General features: G+C 34.9%; 1 protein-coding gene across 3 annotated transcripts in view; it reads right to left on the bottom strand.

Moving 5' to 3' along the window:
• The window catches only part of nlgn4x (neuroligin 4 X-linked), a 168,645-nt gene that overhangs the window by 53,992 nt on the left and 95,397 nt on the right, over positions 1-19,256 (bottom strand). For 2 of the 3 annotated variants that reach the window (XM_031895773.1, NM_001171828.1), the window contains 1 exon segment: positions 1,593-1,745. In XM_031895773.1, the coding sequence (XP_031751633.1) occupies positions 1,593-1,745 (153 nt within the window). 3 annotated transcript variants of the gene reach the window in all.

Below are 19,256 nucleotides of genomic sequence, written 5' to 3'. Positions count from 1 at the left end.
AGTGAAATACATATTTGCTCTGTGTATACCCCGCTAAATGTTCTTTCTTACTACAACAGAGTGCACTTTGACACACATTTACTACCACCAAAAACCTTAATAGCACTGATTACAGTGTAATAATGGGAAAAAGTTGTACAGTAATCTCTCTATAATAGATAAGAGGAAGATGATTTATGTAGCACAGCCCATATTTTCTAAATAGGCACTGGAGGCTGAAAAATTAGGAAAAATTTGCAGATGTCAAAATGTGGAATTTCACTGCAAAAAAATCACTCATCAGTAATAAGCAAAAAAGTTTCACCACAAAAAAAACCCATAGACTTTATAGATGGCATTTTGCCATCTGTGAATGTTTCCAAATTTTTCGGAGAAGCGAAAAACTACAGATTTGCTCATCACTATAGCTTATAACTAGTTGTGTTACAATATACACATATCAGATTAAAAAAAAAGTAAGCACTTCATGTTACTTAATCCTTAGGGGCCCATGGGCCATGGGCCGAATGCGTCCGATTGTGTTTTTTTCGTAATAATCGGTATTTTGCGTTTTTTTCGGAAAATTATCGCGACTTTTTCGTTACCAATACGATTTTTGCGGAAAAACGCGAGTTTTTCGTAGCCATTCCGAAAGTTGCGATTTTTTCGTAGCGTTAAAACTTGCGCAAAAAGTTGCGATTTTTTCGTAGTGTTAAAACTTGCGCAAAACGTTGCGCCTTTTAAGTTTTAACGCTACGAAAAAAGCGCAACTTTTCGCGCAAGTTTTAATGCTACGAAAAAATCGCAACTTTCGGAATGGCTACGAAAAACTCGCGTTTTTTCGCGCAAATCGTATTGGTAACGAAAAAGTCGCGATAATTTCCGAAAAGTCGTAAAGGCGCAGAAAAAATCGCAAAAAATACGAAAAAGTCGCAAAATGTTCGTTTTTCAATCGGAATTTTTCCAATTCGGTCGGAATTCGTGTCTTAGTAAATCAGCCCCTTAGTGTCAATATATACAGCTCTGAAATATATGTTGTTGATTAATACATTAATACAATTCAACATATTTGTATTTATGAATTTATGATTTACAAACCTTTAATGCTGCTTAAATTCAAAATAGTTTTTTTACTCACACACACACACCCACACACATGCTTTTTTTATAACTTACTTGCAAAGCAAAGGGAGGAACCTGGAAAATTATCTTGGTCAGTTCAATAATCGAATACAGTTGTAAAAAAAATACATCTTGGGTAAATCTGAGATTCAGACAAATCTACACATGATTCTAAAAATGAGTCAACTTGCAAGAACATTCTATAATTTCTATAAAGTGCATTCATATATGCATGGCTCTGATTGGGTTACCATGTTCATTCACCTCTGTTGTTGATTCAGTATTCTGAACATCACTAGCATAAGCAATATGAAAGTGGATATTGAAGAACTAGCCTATGCAGCCGAATATTCTAGGAACGCTGTATGCAAATAGAATCTATATGATTTGATCAGATCGTAGATCTGTCAGACATTGTTTGCTCAGCTTTTCTGGAGGGATAGAAAATGCTTAGAATGCTACAGGAATGCAAATAAACATAATTTACTTACCTAAAACTCCTAGCCTGTAATTAACGGTAATAACAATGACATTTCCATGACTTGCGAGTATACTTCCATCAATCATGTTTCCTGTGCCCTCCATATAGGATCCTCCATGAATATATACCATAACTGGTTTCTTATTGTTTGGATCATGGATATCTAAAGAGGAAAACAGACAATGATCAAATAAAGGTGAAGTCACATGAGGCCAGAGACTGCATTTATTAGAAGCAACCCTAGTTCTCTGTAACTTTACTATATCAATTTAATGCCAATACATTTAGCAACGTTACACAATCATGAAGAATAAATATGTTACAGGCTGTAAAGTATAGAAGCCTGTAACTGCCAGGGATAACCTCTTAGGTGAGACAGAAGGTTATTCCTGGAAACGCGGTACAAAAGAGATCAGGCAGAAGCAAAGTCGAAATCAGGCAAAGGTCCGTGGCAGGTAGTGAAGAATCGTAGTTAAAATCAGGCAAGGAGTCAAAAACCAGAAAGTCAATCAATAGGTATACTTAGCAAAGATCTAGAAACACAGAACAACCTTGGGCAAGGACAATAACCTGAATAGGGCTTTTAAAGTTTGAATTTGGCACCAATAGTGACATCAGCATGTCCGCACATGCGCTTAGGGCCACTGTGCGCCAGAGCTCGACCGGCTCATTTTGAGGTAGGGAGACGCCGGTCTCGCAGTGCTCCTAACAAATACACAGCTCCTACACAGCCCTATTTCTCAACCTTGGGTGCCAAGGTGTTGCTGGACTACAACTCCCAGCATTCTTCAGCAAAATAATAAGGGGAAAAAAAACAATTGGGTAGTCCAGCAGCATATGTGTAAAGTATAAATAACAGCAAGGGCACCACCCTGTCTTCCTCCCTTTTTGAACTGGCACAGGTCCCTGGGCACTATACCGAAGCAAATAGACCTGAGAATGAACCATAAATACAGTGCTGCAGTTCAGCAGAGGGTGAAAGGCTAAGTCATTATAACTCTTTTAACCAAGAAGCCTGCAGAGTGTAGATTACACATGGCCCCAAAACTGTTAATCATTTTGGGACTTTTAAGTGTTAAGCACTTTTATAGCTCCAGATCCATAAGCAAGATTTAAATCAATTATCTTCTGCATTGCCGTGTAGTGGCAAAGTATAAGAATCCCCACTACAGAAAATACAGGTAAAAGGCCAATGTGGGTTTTCCAGAAATCCCAATACGATACTGTTACATCTCTGCTGCTCTGACAATACATATTATTGCAGGTGTAGGGAAGGACAGGTTTGAAAACATATGGTTTAAAGTAAAATGAAGTTACCTTAAAATACCCTTTTTCTCTTTCTTGTCAGAGGAAAGAATTATAACGTTTTTGTGTGCAATGCCCAGAGGATAATGTTGGTGGCATTTATTTCTCAACTTGCTTTTCCATATGAATGTGTACGAGCTGTTTTGCATATCCTAAAGGCTTTACATAATTTTAAGACGCTGCAAACATGAATTTTATGCTAATCATTCTAAAAATGTCGTTTTTTAAAGCCGGCTCTGATCACCGACATATTTCAGATAAGGTACATTGTAGCAGAACTGTACAGTATTTTTAAAGTTTAATCTTAAATTAAACAAATGAAAATTTCTTTTAAGATTTTCATAATTAGCCATCTAAAACTAAAATAAATGGTCCTTCAGTGCTGTCAAAGTGCAATTCTTTGCAACTCAATAGACAGGCAGTGGATACATTTATTGCTATGATTATTCTCAATATTAGAAAACTATATACAGGTACTAGTCTGAATTGTCAGGAATGAAGCATTTACTAATAAAAAATACTGAGCAGTAAAACGTGTGCTTATTGGTAAAAATTAGTGATAAGAGAAATTATTTGCCAGGCATGGATTCAATGCCAATTTCCAAATTGCACTATTGGTGCATTGTTTCACAAACTGGGAGAAAAAATTTGGTACAGAAAAATTCGGCATGCGCCAAAAAATTGCCGTAAGTGTAATTTTTTTGCTGCATGCGACAATTATTTGACACTCGTGTCATTTTTCTAGCACTTTTGGCCTTTTGCAAATTTTTAACCATTTCACGAATCTTCCTGCGAAGCAAAATGGGGACAGATTCACTCATCACTAGTAGAAGTCCCTCTATTATATATTTATTTACACATTTGTACCACATGTATGGGACCTATTATCCAGAATGTTTGGGACCTGGGGTTTTCCAGATAAAGGATCTTTTAGCCATTTGAACCACCATTCTATGAGTGTACTAAAAAAGAATTTAAACATGAAATAAACACAATATGATTTTTTTTAATAATTATATCTTACCTGTGGTCAAGTACAAGGTACTATTTAAATATAACAGAGAAAAAGGATCATTTTTTAAAAAATAAAAATTAATTTATTTGCCTAAAATTGAGTCTATGTGAGATGGCCTTCCAATAATTCTGAGCTTTTTGGATAATGGGTTTCCGGATAATTGATTATTAATATATTTCTTCATGTATGCATTATTTTCTTGGTGCATTTTAGTACCAAACACCATTTATCATGCCATGATTTTACAGTAAAAGTTCTAAGAGGATATGAATAGAGATATCTTTCTGCTGTCAAATTTATTCTTTTTAGGGCAAAAGAATATTCTGGACATAATCAACATTTCTTTAACCCCTTCCGATTTTAGCTATAATCTATGCCACGCGTGACCATGTAAATACACATGCATCATAGATTATATATTTGACCAGAAATTATATTTTCGTATGGGAATTGTCGATTATAATTTTTATGGCAATAAATGAAAGAGTGAAAGTATTTTTAAAATATGTGCTTTCATTTTCACTTATTTTAAAAATAGATTATGTCATTATTAGTGATGAGCAATTCTGTCCCATTTTGCTTCACAAAAGATTTTGTGAAACTGCTGAAAACTTGAAAACAAAATGGTAAAACTTTTTTGAAATGTGGCTAACACATAACTTTTTTCACATGCTCAACTTTTTTTATGTGACTGCAAATTATTTGATGCGTCTGCGGACCTTTTTGATTTCTTGACATTGGTCGCAGAAGAGATTCCACTACTGATATATTGTTGGAATGTATTTAACTTATTTAATCTAGTATTCAATTTAGCATTAAACAAGTTCATTTTTTTTTAAACACAAAGAATGCTCTACTTTATACAAGTCAATTACAAGTTTTCCATTTTTTTTTTGGTTAATATGCTGGTTTATCTTACTGTTTTTATTAGCTAAAATAGCATGTCCATTGGTGATGACTAAATTTCATAATAAAAACTATATCAGGGGATAATGATTGCTCATCCCTAGGGGGAGATTTATTAAGACCCGAACGGGTCCGAACGCGCCGAGCGGATTCGCGCCCGATTTTTTCGAGCGCGGGCGCACGAAAAAGTCGTGCGAAAAGTTGTGCGCCCGCGCGAAAAATTTGGAAAGACTGCCGCTGTTTGCAATGGTTTGGTACGAAAATTACGTGACTTTCGGATCGCCAATACGATTTTTTCGTGACTAATACGATATTTTCGTGACTAATATGAATTTTTCGTAAGCATTTTCGGGATATTTGCGATCTTCCGAAATTTTCGTTTCCAATCCGAATTTTTCCCATTCGGGATTCGAACTCAGGTTTTGATAAATCTGCCCCTTAGTATACATCTTTTATCTTTTGTCTAGGACCTGAAATTCACCCACATTTCATGCTACGGCAATGGCCTGAAATCACTGGTGCACAGGTTCATTATTTGAATTAGGATTATAGGAATAATGTCTTACAAAGCACTAATAGAGGTATTTATAAAGCTGTATATTATTGTTTAGCCTAGACTAACATTGTGATACAGGACGAGTAAAATTTTTAGCTCTGCAATAGCAAAAATATTACCTTACATTACCTTCTCTAACCTTTGTTAGAGAAGCTTCTTTCCACACCTGTTATTAATTGAAAATAAAAAGGGTCCTCTTTAAGGAAAAAAAAACCCCAGATTCTACTGGAGCATAAGAATGGATTTATGTTAATCAAAAAAGCTACAAAAAATAAATAAATAAACAAACCATAAGATCCAATCTGCAGCAATAAAAAAGTAATTATACAACAAAATGCACAACAAGCTTTCAATAAAAGACAGCTACAATTTAAAGGTAATCTTTTATTATGAGTGAAAAAAGATGTATTAATGATATATAAAAAAAGTATGACATTGTAGAAATATATATGGTGAAAAGGAAGCAAAAAATAGAGGAATACGCTCCACATTTCAGGTAGCAATTGTCCATAAGAGTCAGCACAAAACATTTCCACATGTACTGTCACCATTTGTTTTCCGGTTTGATAAACACTGAAATGTAAACTATAAGATTTCTTTGGTATTTGCATTTTTTATGTGCGCATCACATCAAACATTTTAGAAGATTATGTTGTTGTTAATGTATTGTATTGTGCAATAAATATCAGTTCATTTTGTATACATTGCTAGAATACACTATTATACTGATATTATGTCAGCTTGAAGGAAGAATGTCCTCATAGTAATTCACTGCAAATGTGGTAATTCTCACTGGTCTATATAATGTTTCTGTGACCCTTACCTGTTTTATGATGGCAGTTAGTAACTTAGAGTTCATTAAAAATAATTGAATGTATATTTTGACTTCTTTGTGATAAAATAATGTAAAATAAAATAAAAATTTTTTTTTAACATGAATCACATTGACTGATTTGAAAATGTATTTTTAAAATAATAGATAGACAATAAAGCGTTTTCAATCAATACACCTCAATTAAAAAGATATCAGATACAGTAGTATTAAAAAAATCAAGCCCTTGATCTTGAATATAACTTCCATAAGTTGGGTTTTTCAATAATCTTCTCTGGAAAAAAATGGTTCCTCGTATATTTAAGTTAGTAAAAGCTTAGCATGCTGGTTTTTGGGAAAATCCATAGATATTTATATAATTGATAGTACCCCAGTATTACATATTAAAGACATAAAAATTACATTATAAAGTAGACAAAAGATTTTTTTAAAAAGATATTTAAGATTTTTACCTAACTAAAAAGCTTTATTGTTGGGTTTTTTTTGTTTTGTTTTATCAACTCTTTATTGTAGATAATGTGGCATTTTCCAGTTAAACATATAGGGCCCGATTCACTAAAGTCGGAAATAAGGAGTGCTATTTATAGCATGCGTTAAAAATCTTATCACTTCTTATTTTTCGCTCGATTCACTAAAAGGACACTTGTCATAATTAAGAAGTGATGTTCTTGGCGGTCTTTATCTTGCGACGACATATTTTCAAGCAATATATTACGCAGCACACAACATATTACGCAGCACGTAGCTTGAAAATATGTCGTCGCAAGATAAATAACGCCAAGAACATCACTTCTTAATTATGACAAGTGTCCTTTTAGTGAATCGAGCGAAAAATAAGAAGAGATAAGATTTTTAGCGCATGCTATAAATAGCACTCCTTATTTCGGACTTTAGTGAATCGGGCCCATATTATATTATCTGTCAGGTTAATAATTACTTACAGTATATGTGTTGATACTGGTTTAACTCTGAGATGGACTTTAAAAAAAAAATTGCATTCAAAATATCAAAATAACCATAAATTAATTTATAGTGCTTATAAAAAATAAAAGGAAAGTAAGCACCTTCCAAACAAAAAGAAAATCAAAATGAGCACAAAAGCATTCTGGGGGGAATAAGAAAATGAAAAAAGAAAACTTATTTTGGAATAAAAAAAAAAAAAAGAATATTCATGCATCAAAATTGAGCTTGAATATAAAAAAATACCTTCATCTTCCCCACGATCATTATTGGCTATATCATCAGCTTGTTTCTTTGTGGTGGCTCCTATAGATTACAGTAAAAAAAAGAATAAAAAGGAAACAAGATGATTCAAAACCAGGTGGCTTGTAAAAAAAGTGGGAAAACAATTCTGTAAAGGTAATGTAACATACACCAAAAATAAATACTGCAAGTGTTACATTACATCCGATAGCACATTGCACATTGAAGATGTGACAAAACGTTTTGTTTTATACAAAAAAAATCATTTTTTAAATTTTTTTTAAAGAAATAGTCAGTCCTAGATATGTATATACATGTATAAATAAATATGTAGGCAACATATAGTTTAACCATTTAAAATTGCTTTCAATCAGAAAAAAAGAGCATTATGAAGGATCATAAACTTTAGCCATCTTTTCTGTGCTGCCATAAAACTGTCCACCTTCATAATAATGTTATAATACATATTTACTTGTGAAGAAAATATTTTCATTTTACTAATATGACTATAAACTATACAGATAATACAGTACTTTTAAAAAAAAATGTATTCAAAGAAATAGACAATTGACAATGTATTTCACTAATACATAGAAAATATTAAACCTTAAATAAAGTTTGTTCTTCATCAAGAAATAGCATTTGTAGGTATTTGTTAGCAAAATAATTAATGGGATCAAAATATACTTAAAGTGCTTAAAGGAGAAGGAAAGCCATTTTGACATTTTACTGCCAATAGATTTGCCATGTTAGTGCTACCTAGAACACTATACCTATTCTGCAGAAAGTATTACTATACCTAAGTAAGTCATAACAGGATTCTGGGAAGAAATTCCTTAAGGCTCCTAGAAAAGCCCCATTTACATGGGTTTATCCTATAGGCTAAAGCTCACCCACTGGGTTTAAAGCAGAAGCCAGGATAATAGCTGATCAAATTCCCAACTACAGACTGGTTTTGCCTTTTTGGGGCTCATCAGTGTAGTGCAGGGTTTTCTGATCAGCTTAGGTAGAGCCAGGAGTGGGGATTCACGAACAAGCTAAAGGATTGAGGAGACTGCCTCATACCCAGTGGGTGAGCTTTAGCCTATAGGATAAACCCATGTAAATGGGACAAAGCCCATGTAAATGGGACTTTTCTAGGAGCCTTAAGGAATTTCTTCCCAGAATCCTGTTATGACTTATTTGCATACGTATGAGGCAGTCTCCTCAATCCTTTTAGCTTGTTCATGAATCCCCACTCCTGGCTCTACCTAAGCTGATCAGAAAACCCTGCACTACACTGATGAGCCCCAAAATGGGTGAAACCGGTCTGTAGTTGGGAATCTGACCAGCTGTTATCCTGGATTCTGCTTTAAACCCAGTGGGTGAGCTTTAGCCTATAGGATAAGCCCATGTAAATGGGACTAAGGATAAATAACATAATAGTAGTACATATGCTCATAAGAAAGGATCTCACCTATAGTATAGGTTGGCCCAGGTGTTCATGCCCCAGACCTTCAGCCAAAGGGAGCCATCGTGGATATGTCTCAAAAATAGAGAAGTGGCAGGCACTCCGGTAGAGTCAAAAGTGAATAGTGATTGTTCATGAGAAGTAGGAGTAAAATCAAAAAACTTTTTATTTAACACATGATACAGAGAGCCTTACGCGTTTCGTACCTCCTGGTACTTAATCATAGGCTGGGACTAAGCCCATGTAAATGGGACTTTTCTAGGAGCCTTAAGGAAATTTTTTCCCAGAATTCTGTTATGACTTATTTGCATACGTATGAGGCAGTCTCCTCAATCCTTTTAGCTTGTTCGTGAATCCCCACTCCTGGCTCTACCTAAGCTGATCAGAAAACCCTGTGCTACACTGATGAGCCCTGAAAAGGGTGAAACCGGTCTGTAGTTGGGAATCTGATCAGCTATTATTCTGGCTTCTGCTTTAAACCCAGTGGGTGAGCTTTAGCCTATAGGATAAGCCCATGTAAATGGGACTTTTCTAGGAGCCTTAAGGAATTTCTTCCCAGAATCCTGTTATGACTTATTTGCATATGTATGAGGCGGCCTCCTCAATCCTTTTAGCTTGTTCGTATACCTAAGTAAAGAGCCCTAGAAGCTCCCTCTGTTTAAGACAACAGCTGTGATTTTAAGAAGCTTCCTGCTTGCAGCTCTAGCTGTTGGTAGCTCAGATTACACATTCCTAAGGGAGGGGGAAGTGAGTCCTTATGCATTCTTAGGGAGGGGGAAGCAGGTGAGAACTGCACAAACTCTGGCACTCGGAATGAAGGATTTTTCAGAGAAAGGAAGTCAGATACCCAAGAACATGTTTACAAAAAAGGAGACAAGAATGCTGTGCTTCTTTAGATAGACTCGGTGCAGCTTTTATGTATGTTACATTACCTTTCTGATAAAGCTTTCTTAGTTTTTACCTTTCCTTCCTTTTTTTCCTTTCCTTTAAAGTTATATATATATCTTGTGGTACTATATATCTGAATGCTATCTTGTACTTAATTTAGTCAGTATCAGTATCCTTATAACAGAATTCCACATAAAACAGTGATTAGAGATACCATTCACCATAACAGGTCTCAGTATAAAATAACTAATGCTATTATAATAAAATCAATTTTGAATAAATGTACACGATTACAATGATAATTTACCACCATTAAATATTTATTATTCATTTATTAGTTTGTAAAGTAGATTCTAATAACTGCCTAAGGCCATTTAAAATAAATGTGGTGCTGAAAATATGTTGTGCTCAGCTTTCCAGGTAGTTTCTGCTCAAGAATCTCTCAACCCAGTTGCAAGTTTTCCCAACTTATACTATGACTGATTGGATGTTATGAGTTACTGTACCTTTTATTACATATGGGGAAACTGTCCCCACTATTAAAAATATTAGTAAACATGTTATCATAAGCAGCCAATAATACCTTAAAAGGCAGAAAAGTTCCTCCAATGTTGATTGAAAGCATTTGTTAAATCTTTATTTTATACATATTCCTCCATAGAGATAGTAATAGTATTTTATAATTACTTTTTCCAGATAAACGTATTTCTGCCAGTCTCTACGCAATCACTAAAGGCTCCAGCAATGAAGAACCTGCAACTGTGAACAGTCATGTCAGGGCAGTGTGTAAAGGACCAACAACATTGCACCTTGTGTCTGTTTTTTTTGCACTTTTGCACTGAGCCCTGCCTTTTGTATGTATGTATGTATAACTTTATTTATAAAGCGCCACTTATGTACGCAGCGCTGTACAGTAGAATACATTAATATAAACAGGGGTATTAAAATAGATAAATACAAAGTATTACAATAAGCACAAATAAATACAAGATACAGTTGCAATAAGTTAAGAGTCAAAGACACAAGAGGATGGAGGTCCCTGCCCCGTAGAGCTTACAATCTATATGCCTTTTGCAAATGCACCTGATTATCTCTAAATTATGAAGTTAGAAAAGGAAGCAATGAAGAAAATAAAATCAACCACACACTGTTTTGTATTCTACAAATAGATTTAGCTACCAAAAACTGTAGGATAATAGAGGAAGAGGTAGAGGAAAAATGCTGAATTTAAAAGGGAATGCTTGGAATATGGTCGAAGCTATAAAAAAGTAACTGAAATTAAATATATTGGAACTGTAAGCCTGAAAGAAATTATGTTAGGTTTAAGAAATGGTGAATAAATAATATATATTTTAAACTATAAATGACCTCATTGAGGTCCTTGAAATCCCAATTCAGCAAATATATATTTAATTTAGTTTATCTTTCTAATTTTTTCACTTATCCTGTTCACATAATTTACTACATTTCCCATCTTTTAATGAGCTCACTATTACATAGTAAGATGATATAACCATAGGACCAGTTAAAATATTAATATTATAGTACATTTAGTGACCTTTGTAAACTTTATCAGAAAAGAAAAGTGCCAGAATAGCCAGTGCTAGTGTATGGCAAGAAAATACATTCATAGTAGAATTTAGAAATATACATTCTGCAAAATCTTAAAATATGATTATGGAATTTGTAAACATTGATATATGTAATTGTTTTTGCTGTGCTATACATTGCCCAGCAAATAATTCTATTTCATATTCTATAGCAGTAGTTAACAATTTTTGTTTGCTTTTACCTCAAAAGATTATCTTAATCATACAAGAAAATTAACCCTTTACATATTTTCCTTACCATTTGTAAACATTGTACAAGAGCAGAAGCTTGGTCTGAGTAAGACTTACCCAACAGAGTAACATTTTCTACAGCAATAAAACAACTTTTTAGGATAATTAAATTATTCTGTAACACATGTATAGGTCTTTAATGCCCAGAAATAATACACTTGAAATATAAATTAACATTAAAGGGACGCTAAACCCAACTGTAATTCACCGATAAGAATTCTACGGACTAAAAACTTAAAGATGCAAGAGAATTGACCAATGAGAATGCTGATTCCCAGCACTATGCCAGGCATCTTGCTGATATCTTACATATAGAGATAATTAAGTAATTATTTCTCTTCATTATATGACACAGGAATCAGACATGGGGATAAAGGACAGACTTGTTAAGTGCTGGGAAACTGTGCTTAAAACGCAGAGAATATGGTGCCAGATTTACACACATCAGATGGGAATCTCATTAAAGGATTTTTTTTTGCATTTCAATGCTGCCATGGGCACCGGAGATCCTGAAAAGTTTTATTGTGCAAAATTGCTTAAAGAATATTGTTTGACTACAGCTACCAGCATGCCTCTAGCATCATTATATGTTACATTATTCTGGGATTTGTAGTCCAGCAACAGCTAAGTAACATTTAGTTGAGCAGTGCTGTGCAGGAGGGTTTATTATGCCTTTAAGGCAATCTGCAAAACTATCTGTTACATTGTTATATTTTCTCCACTATATATGATAGAGGTAGTCATTATGTTGAAAGCATTATCTCCATACTCTTATACTGTTTGTTTTACAGCATAAACTTGACTTTCTCCATTAGTATTTCTTTAAATAATTCCAACTATAAATATTTATATGGTTTTAGAAAATCAGTTTTTGACAGGGTTTGCTAATCCACCTGTGGTTTCAGTAATTCAGTAAAATAGATGAGTGTTTTGCAATTGAAAAATGTACTGATGCAAACTCCTCTGAAACAATGCAGTCATCCACAACTAATTGAAATAGAACAGTTATCACTTATCCCCTTCTGTGAAACTACTTTACATTTTAAATAGTAACTGATTTTTTTTAACATGGGTATTGTAAAAAATTAAATGAACTCTTAACTGTGAAAAATGCTGTTAACAAAAATGATGTTCCATAGTATTTGGTTTTATGGATGCTTAAGAATGAGCAAAATCAAAAGTGCTCTTTTTTAAAATAAAGTTTTGCTATGAATTCCAAGACAAAAAAAAGGTGGTCCCAAAAAACCTCTAAAAAAAAAAAAATATTGAAATAATGAATATTCAGTTTCTACTTTTAGGTGTACATGCAATATTTACTGCTCCTGGCCCATTTTCCATCTTAGGCAGCAGGCCAAATGCTGTCCCCCTGGGCCAAGGGGGGACAACTGCCTCTTTAAATTACCAGAGGCATGGATTTGTGGCAAATTTCCATGTTTCGCCATTGGCAGATTTTTGCCTGTGTCCAAAGAATTGTCCCTCCTCAAAAAGAATTGTCCCTCATCAAAAGAATTGTCTCTTGCATCAATAAGTATTTTCTCACATCAAAAGAATTGTCTCGCACCAAAAAGAAAAGAATTGTCTCTCGCATCAAAAGAATTGTCTTGCGCCAAAAAGAATTGTCTCTCTCATCAAAATAATTGTCTCTTGCGTAAAAAAGAATTGGCGTCCGTCATAAGAATTGTCGTGTAAGAATTTTTTTGACGTGCAATATTTTTGCCATTTTGCAAGTTTTTTTGCCATTTAGCAAATCATTTGAAGCAAAACGGAACAGATTCACTCATCATTAGTGACTTGTTGCTGCCTCCGCAATTCCAACTGTGGAAAGTTTCTTACTTTACCTCATTGCACATGCAGACCTGATTTTTTTTTACTAAAAACAATATTAAAGCCATTATTTACCTAACCTACTTTTTCATGTTCAAAGGAATGCTTACAATGCAATGAAATGATTGTCTTCATATGAAAAAAGCACATGCATGGCTACATAATTCAGTTTCTCTCTTTGTTGCCACTTCACTTCAAATGATACATAATTATGTATTTATCTGAGAAATATTACCCTGATCTGGATATGTCCATCCAGCTGAAACTAACAACATCATCTCTCTACATAACTTTGAAACCTATTCAAATTGAATTTATCTGAAGCTGAATAAAAAGTTAAAATGTAACTATGTTCAGAAACATATATTAATATAATTTGTACAACTGGCATAATGCACACTTTTAAACAAAGCAGACCAAATGAAGTTAGAATTTATACCTTGCCACTTAAAGCTAAAGAAATAAGGACCTGTTTTTTAATGATATTCACTGCATGAGTGACAATAAAGTGTTACTGGCATACATAGGTCTAATTATGCAATATTATATATTAATATCTTAATGGATACAATATTCTCTCTGTTTGATATGACATGGATAAAATATATTTAGTTGTAAATAGGCTTGATGACTGGAAGATTTATTTATACATGGAAGGCTAATCTGGAGAAAACTATGGAAGAGGGAAGGGCTGCACCTATGGAAGCACATAAGTCACAAGAAAGCTCTGTATTTTCTTGACTAAAATGTAACTCAGCAACATCAGCCCCATAGAGCGTACCCATACTCATACTAAAATGATCATAAAGGACCATTAAAAGACATAAACTATGAAATCATCTATTAGTATCAATAGTACTATAAATTGCACTATACATGGGTTGTAATTAAAGAATAGATGTATATATAAGCTATGATGATATCATCTGTGGTATATGCATATTGTAATATGGCCACATTGAGTACTTTAAAATTTGTGGGGGTTTTTTGTTTTTAGAAATTCAAATTTGTAAGTTGATCATACAAACATTTTGAATTTTGTGTTATTTGTAAGTAAAATGTTTAACCTTTTTTTCCTCACAATTTTTTTTAAATTTTCAAAAATATATTGTCATTTCTCAAAAAAATCAGGAAATTTCCATGAATCCTCTTTATTTTTCCCAAGCAACAAGTGTTCCAGTTGCCGTTTTAGGAGCATTGCTCATTTTTGGAAACAAAAATGCATTTAAGTTTCCCTTTAAAGTGTGTAGAAAACAATTATGTGATTAACTTCCCCTTGAAAGTGAAATAGAACACAATAATGTCTTTAACTCCCCCTTGAAAATGAACAGGCTGTCACTGGCTATACTATTTGTTCTAGAGTTTTTAATAAAACTCTAAAAATGTAAATATTAAAAGCCTCCCTAGGTTTCAATGGTTCTTGACGTTCTATTTATCAGTCTAAAAAAATCACAACGTTTTCTAAATCTCGGACATTTGTTGTTCTTTTAAAAAAATTTAATACATTTTTCAAGAAAATATTAATTATCTGAATTTTTTTTTAAAAAAACATATGTAAATTTCAAATATAATGAAAAAATTACCATTTCCCAAAAAATGGGCCCCTAAGTACAATAATATCTTGAGGATTTATTAGTATTTTTTGTGGGCTATGGGATTAGCATTCTAGCTTGACTTATTCCTAGTGTGCAGTATTGGTTATGAATCACTATCTCTTTATTTCTTTGAATTAATGTAATTATTATTACTGTTATTATTATCACCAATTGATCAAATATATTTATTATTTATAGTTTTCTTTTTTTATAAAATTCTGGAGAATTTGATACAGCCTGCTATAATAATCTTTATGTAATGTAGTTGTGCTTATTTATCATTTCAAATGTTTATCCATGCTTTAAATAAAGGCTATATCCAAGAAATGGAAATTATACTAATGTACAAAACTCTCCTAAAATGGCAAACTACAAAGCCTTCTGTCATAATATAGGCCTGTAGGGGTTAATCTTCCCTAATGTGCCAAAAACAGAAAATTGTTTGTACTTATTTTATTGTATGTCCTTTTTTATAACATCATATTTTATATATGCACTCTTATACCTTTTATAATATTAAATCTAAAATTTAATAAGTTTGTCCTTGATGCTCTAAAACATACCTACCCTCTGAGTGTGTAACTGTGTTGTGTGCCTTAGCCCTCTCCATGCTGTATGCTGATTAACCCTTTGAATGCTGGTAAGGAGAGTGTGTGTGTGTGTGTGTCAGTTCCTTACATTAACCCTTTCTCTACCAGTGTGCTTGGCATTTCTTATCGCAAGTGTAAGAAGTATGAGAGTGGTGGCAGCAAGTTGTGTATGAGTTTGTGAGTGTTGGCTGGACTTTGGGGTGCTGTGATGCTAGTCTGACCTGTGTGCAAGGTATGTGAGACTGAGCAGGTGACCCTCTAGACAGCCACACCTACAGTCACGTCCGTCTGAAGTGGCGGAATTGTGACACCTTCCCTGATACTAAATCCATCTATTCCATTCCAAAAGTTGAAACATAGCAGTGATCCCTCTAATGATTACTTTAGAAAATGACGAGTATAAAGACTCCATAGTACATATAATTTTGGTTCAAAATGCAAATATTGTTCATTTCCCTTGCTTGTTCAAATAAAAAACATCTTGAAAAGTTTACAAGCTTTTAGAATATGATTTGACTTTGGCTATGACAACTCCCATTGACTTCTATAGAAACTCACAAGCTTTTACATGGCAAATTTATACATTCAAATTTTTGGGATTTTTGTACCAGCCATTCGAGTTTTTAAACCATAACTTATATTGAGAAAAAAATCAAACTAGACCATTAATAAATCACCCCTCGGTGTGTGCCCTGATAAAAAAGCTATGTGCCAACAAATTCATTAAACATCGTATGATTGCTGTTGTTTTTACATTTAGGGGGTGATTTATTAACTGTCAATAATAAAAACCATAAAAACAATCAGCGCACCAGAGGTCACCCCTTTAGATTAGAGGAACGGAGCTTCCATTTGAAGCAGCGTAGGGGTTTTTCACGGTGAGGGCAGTGAGGTTGGGGAATGCCCTTCCTAGTGATGTTGTGATGGCAGATTCTGTTAATGCCTTTAAGAGGGGCTTGGATGAGTTCTTGATCAATCAGAATATCCAAGGCTATTGTGATACTAATATCTACAGTTAGTACTAGTGGTTGTATATATAGTGTATGTATGTGAGTGTATAGATTGGTAGGTGTGGGTTAAGTGTGCTGGGTTTACTTGGATGGGTTGAACTTGATGGACACTGGTCTTTTTTCAACCCTATGTAACTATGTAACTATGTAACTATGTCAAGGTTGATTTTTTTTTCTCAATTTGGGTTTTTTGAGCTGAAAAAACTTGAATTTAGAAGTCCCATAGAAGTCAATGGGAGTTGTCACAGGCAAAGTCAAGCCATATTCTCAAACTCAAATTTTTCAAGTTTTACGAGTTTTTTTTATTTCAAGTAAGTTTCCCTATCAATAAATAAGCAACTATTTGATATGCTAGTTTATTTGATATAGAAAAACAAACAAATTCACAAACTCGAAAATTGCTAAATAATCCCTTAAGACATAAATAGCCTTTTCTATAAAAGGAGAAAAACATTTACACATTTACTAACAGGCTGGTGGCTGGTTGAATCAACTTGCTTTCATTTCAACTAAAAAGGGATAAGTATTCTTTACTAACTTTATCAAAACCATTGTGTTTTTTTACTGTTGGGTTTTATTTATTTTTTTTCATAAGTAATTGTTGTTTTTGGAGCTAATTTACAAAGTTTGTGGGATCCATAGGCTTACAGCAGGTTACATTCCCTTGTAATTACCCTCAGCTTGAGGAGGGTGGGGTTTGATTAGTTCACCTTTACAGACTGCATAAATAGAACCACAGGCACTCCAGTGGAGCTTGCTCTGGTGGTAGGTGCTCTGTAAGTGATTGCTCTTTAAGTGGGACTCTGTAAGTGGAGTTATAAACTCAGGGAGTTAGTGGGGACTCTGTAAGTGGAGTTATAAACTCAGGAGTTAAACACTAAGGGAGTTAAAAATAAGGTAAAACAAGGTATTTACTACAAGTCCTTACACCTATTTTTGTTTAACTGTTCTTGTAACTGGGAGAATGAGTGGTAGCAACATTGAAGGTCTGACACAGTGCACAGCCTGCCACATGTATGCAGTTGTGGAACAACAGTTCCAAAGTGCATACCTCTGTTGTGGATGTGAGCGAATTGCCACTTTAGAGGCTCGCGTTAGAGTCCTAGAGGAACACGTCGCAACACTGCGTTCAATCAACAATCTTGAGAGGGGTCTCTTGTTAACTGAACAAGAACTAGTGGGGTCAGATAGTAGGGGGGGAGGGGAGCAGCAAAAGGATGATAGGGCAGTAAGCTGGGTGACAGTTAGAAAATCTAGTGTGGGGAAAAGGAAAAGGGAGGCTGCTCCAGGGTTTGCGCATCCCAACAGATTTGCCAGATTGTGTGAAGAAGATGGGAGTGTGAACTCTGGATTGGCGGTTCTAGGTGAGGCTGATCTCTCTAACAGCCGGGAGACCAGTTTCACTAGTAGTGGTGGGGAGGAGAGCAGAGCTAGGCCTAAACAGATGGTGGTTATAGGGGATTCGATCATTAGGAAAGTGGACAGGGTAATCTGTCAAGCGGATCGCTTCAACCGGACAGTTTGCTGTCTTCCTGGTGCCAGGGTTCGGCATGTGGTTGATCGGGTTGACACATTATTGGGAGGGGCTGGGCAAGACCCGGCTGTCTTGGTACATATCGGTACTAACGACAAAATGAACGGTAGGTGGGGGACTTTAAAGAGTGAGTTCAGGGATCTAGGCTCTAAGATTAGGCAAAGGTCCTCCAATGTCATTTTTTCGGAAATTTTGCCGGTGCCGCGTGCAAGTTTAGGGAGACAGCGGGAGCTTAGGGAGCTAAATGCGTGGCTAAAGTCTTGGTGTAGGAAGGAAGGGTTTGGGTTCCTAGAGCACTGGGCTGACTTTTCCTTGGGGTACAATCTATACAGCCCTGACGGATTGCACCTCAATGGAAGGGGGTCTGCTGTGCTAGGGGAGAGAATGGTTAAGAGGTTGGAGGAGTGTTTAAACTAGACAAGGGGGGGGTGGGTGAGCTAGAATTCCATGGGAAAATTAGTGTAGACGGGGTAGGGGGACTAGCAAAGGGTTGTGGGGGAGGAGTGAGGGGGGCATATAGTTTATCAGATAAGGAGCTTCCGTTACAAGGAAAGCAGTCTCATAATTGCCTTAGCTCTAATTCTCCCTTAGCTAATGTAAACATCAGAGGGAGAAGTAATAATCTCCGCTGCATGCTGGCTAATGCGCGTAGCTTGTCGGGTAAATTAGGGGAGCTGCAAGCTATTGCATGTATTGAAAATTATGATTTAATAGGTATCACTGAGACCTGGTGGGATGATAAATGCGACTGGGCTGTGAATTTAAATGGGTATACACTTTTTAGGAGGGACAGAGAGATTAAAAAGGGTGGAGGGGTTTGTCTTTACGTAAAGTCAGACTTAAAGCCATGTAATAAAGACATTACCAATGAAAACGTCGAATCTCTTTGGGTAGAAATTTCAGTAGGGCTGAAGGTCACAAAGAAAATGATCATTGGTGTATGTTATAAACCACCCCGTATAGATGAGGGGGATGAGGCCCAGCTATTGTTGCAAATGGAGGAGGCTTCAAAACTGGGTCAAGTTGTTGTTATGGGGGACTTTAATTATCCGGACATTGACTGGAGTAATGGGGTGGCTAAGTCAGAAAAAGCTAGTAGGTTTGTAAATATGCTAAATGACAACT

Source organism: Xenopus tropicalis, chromosome 2 (genome assembly GCF_000004195.4).
Source record: "Xenopus tropicalis strain Nigerian chromosome 2, UCB_Xtro_10.0, whole genome shotgun sequence".
Classification (NCBI taxonomy): Eukaryota; Metazoa; Chordata; class Amphibia; order Anura; family Pipidae; genus Xenopus; species Xenopus tropicalis.
The sequence above is the reverse complement of the archived record's forward strand: the minus strand, read 5'-3'. Positions and strand labels throughout refer to the sequence as shown.